Consider the following 10,261-nt stretch of genomic DNA (forward strand, 5'->3'; position numbering starts at 1 on the left):
CTAAATTACCCCTTTGTATTTCAAGAACAATAAAAAAGTCAGGATACCTCTGCTTTATAATTTCTTGTAAATAACACCTCAGTACTATCATACTGAACTTTGAGTGCTGCATGTTTATTTTGAGTGCAGCATCTGTGCCTCTCTTCCAAAAACAACCCCTCCACCCTCCCAAAAAAACAAACAAACTCATAATGTAGAAAAAAGGCTCACAGATAGTGAAGTGGACATTTTTTCTTTAAACAGAAAGTTTATTCATTCAACTATTCATTTTACCAGTAAGGAAATTATATATAAAAAAAATCTGAGTGAGAATGCCATCACACATACAGCTCCGCGACTCCATCTAGTGGTAAGTTTGCAGACGTCGTTTATAAGGTAGCAATTTTCTGTAAGAAAACAAAATGCAGCAAATTAAGCATCTGACAAGGAGCTGGGATGGTTGGATCATCCCAGCTCCTTGTCTGAAGGACTTTGTGGTGTCATTATAGGTGGAACCACAGTATCACAGGCAGTTGATGGAGATTCTGACACTCAGTTAACAGTGAGTTTAAGTTACAAGACAGAAAATGTCTCTTATTAACATTAGTTAATACGAGGCATATCAGTTTTAGGTCTTCAGTTAAATAAAATTCACATCAGAACAATCATTTTTACTAGCATGTAATCTGATTAACCACATTGTTCATTAAAAACACTGATGACTGTATTGAATCTGTCCTTCAGGTACATCTCAAGCGAGTCTAGAGACATCTGTTTCACATCATATCCCCTGTACTCTTTCTTAGCCGTCTTGTCTATTGGAACAATCTCCTCTGTGCTGTTGGGGTCATTGCGTCCAATAGCAGCGAAGGTCGGAAAGGCGTCTTTCAGTCTGTCAGGAATACTCTGGTTGTAATTTGGGCAGCAGTATGCAGACCAGAGGTATTCTGGCACTGCCACCCGATTCTTCATCCAGTGCTCTTCTTTCTGGTAGGGCATGATGCCTGTCACTATGTAGGCTTCTCCAAGGCAGTAGGTTGCCATGGTCTTGTTGACAGTAAGCTCTAGGACTTCCCAAGGTCCATCATTTGACCATCTCTTCTGAGGAACCACATTGGTGAGGGTGAATGTGGCAGACCGGCACTGGTAAGTCTGGTGATGAAGACTAGGGTTTAGGTGGCCACGAGAGAAGGTGGAGTTGATGTAGTCCAGGTTTACTGCTTGGCTCTCCACGATGTTCATGTCAACTGGTCCAGGCAAGAAGGGGACCATGTTGCCATCTGCTGAAGGGTAGGCTAACTGTTCATGAACCAAAAAGGGAAAAAATGTTTCAGAAAAATTACATGAATAAGACATATTTGAATGTGTAATTGAAATGTAAGTGACGCTGGATTTTCTTTATCTGCTTTACTCGCTGATAATCCATTTCTAGGAATTGATGGAGATGCTTCTACTCTTGCTTCTGTCTTTGCTTTGTATCATATGACTATGTCACACTTTCTGCAGCCCCATGGTAGATACACATTTGCTACTACCTCTAGAGATGGATTATGGGTGGGATGTTGATGGGTTAACTTCAACCCTCACATTCTTTGTCAGGCCCATTTTGATTGTGAGACAAAAAAAATATGCACAGATCCTTTCAGAGGTAACCATAAGATTGTTGGAAACACCAAGTTGATCAGTACAAATCCACAAATCACCCAATGAAACAAAATTCCAAATTTCTATGTTCAGTTTTGCAATTATGTCTGCATTTTTGCACTACTCACTGTGTCTTGATTGACTTATTCTCTGGTCTAAATCCAGCTTCTCAGAATGGTTGATATAAAACAACAGTTTAAAAAAAAGAGAAAAAGTTGACTGTTTTTTTACCATTCACTGACCCACAAAAAGTCCACTTTCCCTTTTTTAAAATCAGATTTTTCGTCTAGATGTACATAGTCAAAGAGGTACTTATTTGAACTTGTCTTTTTGTTATTTTATTATCCAAATGATTTAGCGATTCCAGAATCTTAATGTTTTTGTTAAAAAAAGGAAATGGCACCACACCAGGGTTTTTTTTTTTCTTTTGCTGATTAGGGTTTTTATATAAAGTATCAGTAACTCACTTGTCTGTTTTCTGTTTTATAATATTTGGAACAATAACTTTTATGTTTGGTAATAACCTCTGAGATTACCAAACCTCAAAATAATGTGTTATTTCACAACGTGAAAGTGTTATACCTGAAATTTTAAGAAAAAAACTAAAAGGAAGCTAATAAACTGAGAAAGGAAGCATTAATTTATTAAAAACTTAGGATCTTCAAAGGAAAGACTAGTAGCATTCTATGACAGAGTTTAGGGCCATTGTAGATAAAAGAACTAAACATTCAGTACAGCAGTTTAACAGACAAAAAAAATAGTACAGGGTTATTTGCATAAACTTGCTGACTGTGAAAACACGGATATCACTTCTCCTTTTCCAGATGTCTGTCCTATATTTCTTTAGATTCTGAAAAACACTGAAAATTATTAGCTAAGTGAACTAAAATTGGACCTTTAGAAACTAAAGAGAATTTTTTAGGCTTTTCAGATACGAGTTTTAAACTAGTAAACCAGGAGGCACCCGTTTCTCCTGTCAAAATCTTTGATACTTAGGGACACCACTTCTTGTACAGTATACAACTTCTCATCCTATCAAAAGCAGAGAACTGAAAATGTGAATTCGAACTTACTTACCTGTGGCTCATATTTCCAGGAAGCTTTGGGCCTTTTCCCAGTTGGTACAGAGTACAAATAAGCTGAAAACCATGCTGAACGGCGAGGTCGACTGTATAACGTGGCAAACCGGTACATGTTGTTGTAACGTTGGCAGATCGGAGTCCCAGCCAGGCCCTTTGGGGGCCAGGATTTGTAGAAAAATTGCAAGCACGGGGTGAAGTCTCCAACATCAGCTACAGAGGCAGAGATGAAGGCCAGAAGAACCAGATTTGTGCACAAACCTGTCATTTTCATCTGCTTTCACACAGAGTCAGGAATCAACTAAGAGCATGTTCCTGTTTTACAAACACATGACCTCTGAATGAAAGCAGAAACAAGTTTCAATATGACTTTCTCCAAATGCCTTTTTATTTGAACAGAGTTATTTGTGTAAATGTCACTTTCCACAATAATAAAATTTTATTAGTTAGGACGTTTGCACAAATCCAAAACAAAAAAGAAATATGGAGACTCCAAGAAAGTGCCATAAAGGGGCAGTATTTTGTAAAATCAACTTTTTTGTGCTTTAAATCACGTTATGTTATAATGTTATTCTCTCATCAAAAATATACCTGCGACGTTGCTTTGATTCTTCCTTCAATGCTTAAGAAATCCTTCAATCCGGACCGAGGACTACTTTGAGGTGCAGCTCCTCCTCGGAGTTGCAGTTTCCGCCTCACAGAGCATGCCTCCTCCCGACCCCACGCAGCTCCTCCACTCAGCCCGTTCAGACTAGTCAGCAGCAATTAGCGAGTACCTGACGCAATTGCACACCTGCTGATCTCATCATCCATCCATCCATTGTCTGTTCACCCTTGTCCCTAATGGGGTCGGGAGGGTTGCTGGCGCCTATCTCCAGCTACGTTCCGGGCGAGAGGCGGGGTACACCCTGGACAGGTCGCCAGTCTGTCGCAGTGATCTCATCATATGAGCTACTTCTCAGCACAACGCTGGTAAAAACGCAGTTAAAAGGTCTCTAGAGGAGCAATGTTATGAGGACTTCCTGAAGGCAGAGTTTCAGGAGGAGCAGGAGTTTTTAAAGAGACAGAGGCTCAATTTTAAGACAGATTACGAAGTCAAATATATATAGCATTTCAGTTTTTGGTCCTCCATGCATAGTTAGCTGATTGTGCTATATAGTAGGACTATGTGCCTGTACTGAAATGCTTTGTGGAAGGAGCACAGTGAGCACCTGACATTGTACACGGACAAGTCAAATATGTTGTTAAGACAGTTTGGCACCCAGAGTGATTGGATGTAAGTGTAATTTGATCGGGAGATGTGGATTTAGGCATACCTTGAAAGCTACCCCTTGAATGCTATGACCACCTCTCGTAATGGAAATCCACCCCATCTAACTCTTTTGCTCTCCTGGTCTACCTAGTGACCGATCTATTCCTCTAAGACAGTTATACCGTACAGGTGCTGAGTGTTGAGAGTTCTCTACCTTTACTCACCATTCTAATTACTTTACAACTCCCAAGAGTCAAATTTGTTCATCTAACACACCACGAAGCATTTTTCCATCTATTCAGGTGAAAACACTCATCATTAATTGGTTCACAGTGCCCTCTTGTGTCTTGAAATTAACCTAACACTGTTTTTTTTCTCCACATTCAATAGGACTTTCCTAGTATTAAAAAGTAAGACGTATCATATAATTTCAGGTTTTGAAATATTCTGTAATCAGTTGGATAAATGTATAATTATTGGGTTTACTGTGACAAAATTAATGTGGTGGCTATTATTTCCTGCATTTTCTAAATAAATAAAAGGGAAAAAAAGGACATTTCTTTCTCATATGGTATGGAACTATGTTAGCATCTGTTAATAATCAGAGTTCCATAACGTTAGCAACTTCCAGAAATATTCTGGGAACATTTTGTTACCAACTGAAGAATAATTCCCTCTTTTGAAAAAGGGAATTTTTCAATAAGGAAAACCATAGCATTTTTAAGGAATCTGCATTTTTTATGAACCTTTGATACTTGGAGGGCGGGTGCTCTTGGCAGAATGTTTCCTTTTCCTCGAATTCAAACTCACACAGATGAACTTGAAGTCCAGTCCTCACGTACCCCTCCCACACTTCTTATGTACCACAATAATCAGGACTTAAATTCTGCACAGCACAGGCACTGAGACCTTTTTGTCCTGAGAGAACCAAACGTACATTTCCTCTGGTGTGTTAGAGCTGCGAGGTAGGTTACAACACTTTCTTTGCAACATGTTAACATAACTCATACAATAGATACGATTCAGGGTAGAGTTTCCTCTTTCTAACTTCCTAAAGATCAGACCTGCAAACAGAAAAATTATGGTCTCGGGGAATAATTGTTTTAAATGCAATAGTTTCAGATCAAGTTTCTTGAGGACACATTTTGAGATTAGAGACTAAACTAACACCAAGCATTAGTGAGAACATGTGTTCTACTGGACTTTGATTTATTGAGCAACTACTGTGTGTTTCCCTAGATTATGTGCCATATATAACCTCAAAGCTATGTCTGTTTTGTGTAAACATCCTGATTTTGAAACTCACACTGAAACAGAATTAGAACAGCAACTTTCTTGGTACAAGTATATCTGAAGGGTTTGAAAAACTGCAGCTGAGCTTTATACGTAGGAGTCAAGGTTAAGGAAAATCTTGCATTCCTATACCACTAAAATGTTTCTCATGCACACGGAAATAAACATGTTAATAATTTCCAGATGTCCATTGATCTTTCTCAGTTCTACAGTGTAATTGTTCATTTAATATATTATACACTGTTAGTTTTGATTGATTTGTACAGTGCAATTAAAAAGTATTCATACCACTTGAAACTTTCCGTAGTTTTATTATACCAAACACTAAAAGCTTTAATGTATTTCAGTGGGATTACGGTCTAAAAAGTTGCTTTCCATTTGTATTCATCCCCCTAAATTGATTGTTTTTTGTCTGATGGTCTTTGGGGGAATGTTTCTATCACCTTTGCACACCTGGCCAATCAGTGACCGACAGTCTCCTGATGCCACCTTTGCAGTCCGACTCTGCATGAATGGAATCCCAGCGAAGTAGGTTCTAAAAAACAAGGCCGGTAACATGTAGACATTACTAATGGAAAACCCTTTTAACCCATGGAGAGCTGAGTCGAGCTGCACTGACTAGGCACTAGTGGAAAAGGGCCACATGATGCTGTTTGTTCACCAATGTTCTCTACACATCTGAAGCATTCATTGAACGGCTGAATTATTACTGATATTATATTACACACAGACGTAATTGCATGCAATTGTATTTAGAGGTATTAGAGTAAACAGGACTTGATACACACTTGCCAGATTTTCTTCGTTTTGGGAAAAAATGTAAAATTATTAATTATTTTTGTTCAACTTCAGTTATGCAATACTTTGTGTTGATCTATCACATTTTATACAAATATAAATAAATGTGTGATTGTAGAATAATTGATAAACACAAAGACATCTTTGCTGTAACAGTTTGAGGCTGGTCAGTCAAACACCCTTAAATGTCTTTCTCTTTTTACCTTAGCACTTTCAAGTAGCATAAACAGAAGGAATGTCTTCTTTGCTAAAGGATTAATGTTTAAAACTGTACATTCACTGTGGTATGCTTTCTCTAAATTCTTATATGTGACTATCTTCTTCAGGGCTTTTCAATGGGGAGTCTTCAAGGAGTGTCTTTCTTTCTGGTGCTGAGTGTGCTCCTCCTCACTGGTACCAGTGTCCAGGCAGGGAAGATTATGGTGTTCCCAGTGGACGGCAGCCACTGGGTCAACATGAACCTGCTGATCCAAAACCTTCATGCTAAGGGCCATGAGGTCACTGTTGTTCGAACAGCCACTAGTTGGTATGTCAAAGAATCTGCGCCACATTATCGCACCATTACTGTCACACTGCCACAAGCCATAGTCATTGAAAAGGAGGACTTCTTTGTGAACTTTCTCATAAAAATGCTGGAAATAAAGAAGGAAGGATCATTAACTGGCTTTGTTAAGTTTTACTGGGAGATGCTAAATGCACTGTCGGACATTCACAAACAGGCCAGCTTATTGGGAGTGGAAATGTTTGAAAACAAGACTCTTATGCAGAGTATTCGGGATACTCAGTTTGATGTGGTCCTGATTGATCCAGGTTTACCTGTCGGAGTTCTGGTGGCTCATGAACTAAAGCTGCCAATAGTTTATAATGTGAAATGGATCACCAGTGGAGAAGGCCATTTTGTTGTGGCTCCTTCTCCAACTTCATATGTTCCAGTTTCTGCACACCCTGTGACCGACAAGATGACATTTATCGAAAGAGTTAAAAATACATTGTTCTATTTCCTAAACACATGCATTGACAAGTTTGTTGTGTGCCCTCACTATGATAGACTGGTATACAAGTACTTTGGTCCAGACGTGAATTTCTATCACCTTCTTCAAGGTGCAGACATCTGGCTCATGAGGGTAGACTTTGTCTTTGAATTCCCCAGGCCTACCATGCCAAACATTGCCTACATTGGTGGATTTCAGTGCAAGCCGTCCAAGCCTTTATCCAAAGAGCTGGAAGAGTTTGTTCAGAGTTCAGGAGAGCATGGTGTCCTCCTGATGTCTCTGGGTACACTGGTTAAAGGTCTGCCAACAGACATCAACTCAGAAATAGCTGCTGCTTTTGCCCAGCTTCCTCAGAAAGTCATATGGAGGCATGTTGGTGAGCGACCCAGCAACTTGGGCAACAATACCCTTTTGGTTAAGTGGATGCCACAGAACGACCTGTTGGGTCATCCAAAGACTAAAGCTTTTGTGGCCCACGGAGGCACTAATGGTGTCTACGAGTCCATCTACCACGGAGTGCCCATCATCGGCATCCCCTTTCTGTTTGACCAGTTTGAAAACATCCTGAGACTGGAAGCGCGAGGAGCAGCGAGGGGGGTGGATGCAACACAGCTCACGCGACAAAACTTCCTGGAAGCAGTGCAAGATGTCATTAACAATTCCTCCTACAGAAAGAACATGAAGCGCCTGTCTGCTCTCCATCGGGATAAGCCAATGCATCCTTTGGATACTGCAGTGTACTGGATAGAGTTTGTCATGAGATACAAAGGAGCCGCACATTTACGAACAGAGTCTTATAAGATGCCTTGGTATTCTTATTATTCTGTGGATGTTTTTGTCTTCTTGTTGGCAATTTTGCTGATGCTGACAGCTGCTGTGGTAGGCTTCACACGATTCCTCTGCTTTCAGCTGAGCAGGAAGAGAAAATCTAAGCAAGAGTAAGTCAGCACTCTGAAACAGAAGGCTGTTTATTTAACTTGACTTGGATCAGTGATGTAACTAACGTAAGAATACACTTTTGCATTTCCAGGTTTTCCATATAAAAAAATTATCTAGTGTTAGGCAAATTCTAAAATGATTGAATCAATTCTCAAATATGCAAAATCTCACAATAGATCCAAGAGTGTCATTATTTATTGTTTTTATTGTAGGGGGAGAAGCAGTAGAAAATCATAGAAATGAAATCCTTTCTGTAGTCAGTTATCATCTTATTGACAGCTATAAACGTGGCATTTTGCTGCTCTAGCATCCGGGTGAGTGCTAACATAAGCAAGGTAGAAAAGCATCAAACAACAATGACCTTGGAGAAGCAATTGTTTATGCCCAATAATAAAGGGTTGTAGGGTCATTTCCAGACTACTAGGCAGAATAATTATTTAAAAGTTGGCAGAACTCACACAAATCTCCAGTGGGGTTTGATCTGGCAGCAATGAGTGGGATATCTCCTATGCCCCACACAAATAAAAACTGGCAAGTATGGGAACAAGGGTCCCATTTATTTATTCATTTTACTTTTTTTCACTTCCTGTCAGCCCTCTCCAATTTTGTCTATTCTTAGTGCCTGTTCCCCACTGCTCTGTTGTTGTGACGATGTAACTGCTGTTTGATATCGCTTGTACAGACTATGGTGTTATAAAAAATGTAATCAAATGTTCATCAGAAAACATACTGGTACTGTCAGATTTGTCTAACATTCAGACTGTGAAATGTTCAGGAAATTTGGAAAGCACTCAAAACCTCTTGCAGGCTTTGTTTAGCATATTAACTGCTGGATTTTATGAGAGGACAATAAAAAAACATTGAAGAACTACAGCTTGTATGAGTTGGATGAAAGAGAAAGCCTTTTCTCTTAGAAGAGAACATCGTCGCACAAGTTGCACCTATTTGAACTACAACACTTCCGGACCAGTGTTTTAGAAGCATTTAATCTGTTGTGTTCTTTTCTTTTTTGGACACTGAACTTGAACGAACTTGAATGACCAGTTATCTCCTGAATTGTAAACACCTAAATCTGACATCGTGTCATTGCAGGATCAGTTAGTCTCTATTAGTCTGATGTTGGCTGGATTATTAATGTTTTCATTTATGCAACTGTTCAAAAGTATGCTTAGCTTATTAAAATCCTGTCTCCAAAGGATTTGTTCCAAACGGCTTCAGAAGTGCCCCCAAAACACACCAGTAACACTGAGTGAAGTTCACTGTAAAGCTAAAGTTTTCCCTGTATTAAAATGTCATGTCCTATCCATAACAATCCACTAACAAATGCTACTTAATTCTGTGTTAGAAACATTTGCTTTAGAATCAATGATAGTATTATTGTTCAGTCACAGCTGCCTTGAAGTTTTAAGTGATTTACTTTAATAATCAAATTGTGAGCAAGCTGGCAATACTTCATACATTCATTAAATAAAAACTGTGCAATTATTTATAGTGTAATTGTGTAACTGTTTTACAGCATACTCACCATCAACAATATGTACCTGACATGTAAGCACTGACATAAAACAGAAACAAATCAGATTTGCTGTATTTGTCTTTATTTATATATCTATTTCATTCCTAATGTTTTTAGTGTTAGTGTAACTATAGATATGATAAAGTTAAATCATGTTAATGTTAAAATAAACTGTAATATTTATAGTATTAATACGGGCACCTGTTTCTCTGCCTTTAATTTTTAAGTAAGTTTTATGAATTTTACCCAGAAGGTGGCAGTGTCCCATTTCACATCAGGTGTCATCAAAACTGAGTTCTATAGATGTGTTCCTGCTCCATTACACATCGTTTACCTGACTGAATTACCTCCTCAACATATTATTATATATTTTTGAAAATCCACCAAAACACATTTTCAAGATAGACTGTAGATAGACCAAATTAGGTTGTTTTGAGAGTGCTGAAAGAGGGGGTAGGTGCTGTTCAAGCAACAACTGATGCTGTTTCATATTGTCTACATAAACAAAAAAACAATTGAAAAACGGTTCTTATGTTGGTCAGCTATGTATCCCTGATGACTCGGTAAACTTTTAGCACCCTTTAGACACCAGAAATCCAAAGCTTTGATGGGCAGTGCAGCTCAGAGTTGGTTGAACCTGACCTGCTTTCATATAATGAAAGGTTTTTATTTATTAGGTTTAGAATGTGCTCGTTTGATCAGTTTTATCTTTTGTCACCAGCAGGAATTTGACACAATTTTCACATTGCACATCAACAAAAAACAAAAA

General features: G+C 38.7%; 1 protein-coding gene and 1 pseudogene across 2 annotated transcripts; one reads left to right on the forward strand and one right to left on the reverse strand.

Annotated features, from left to right (window-relative positions):
* Positions 1 to 93: 93 nt before the first annotated feature.
* LOC114152303 (endonuclease domain-containing 1 protein-like) lies at positions 94 to 3,505 on the reverse strand. Of its 2 annotated transcripts, none has more exons than XM_028030143.1 (3): positions 3,294 to 3,505; positions 2,701 to 2,915; positions 94 to 1,278 (listed from the first exon to the last, which is right to left on the reverse strand). In XM_028030143.1, exons 2-3 carry the CDS (start codon positions 2,815 to 2,817, stop codon positions 670 to 672), a joined length of 726 nt encoding a protein of 241 aa, XP_027885944.1. In that variant the 5' UTR covers positions 2,818 to 2,915; positions 3,294 to 3,505; the 3' UTR covers positions 94 to 669. The 2 variants fall into 2 exon arrangements, with proteins under 2 accessions (XP_027885944.1, XP_027885943.1); XM_028030142.1 differs by having other exon boundaries at positions 2,701 to 3,039.
* Positions 3,506 to 4,774: 1,269 nt separating this feature from the next.
* Positions 4,775 to 9,557, forward strand: LOC114151929 (UDP-glucuronosyltransferase 2A3 pseudogene; annotated as a pseudogene).
* Positions 9,558 to 10,261: the final 704 nt, after the last annotated feature.

The sequence above is a fragment of the Xiphophorus couchianus genome, chromosome 10 (genome assembly GCF_001444195.1).
Source record: "Xiphophorus couchianus chromosome 10, X_couchianus-1.0, whole genome shotgun sequence".
In the NCBI taxonomy this organism is placed as follows: Eukaryota; Metazoa; Chordata; class Actinopteri; order Cyprinodontiformes; family Poeciliidae; genus Xiphophorus; species Xiphophorus couchianus.

Excerpts from the sequence above, each read along its gene's own strand:
- LOC114152303 (XM_028030142.1), bottom strand. The coding sequence starts at position 2,976 with ATGAAAATGACAGGTTTGTGCACAAATCTGGTTCTTCTGGCCTTCATC. Across the intron at positions 1,279-2,700 it reads CCTGGAAATATGAGCCACAG|TTAGCCTACCCTTCAGCAGA; the intron begins GTAAGTAAGTTC and ends GTTCATGAACAG.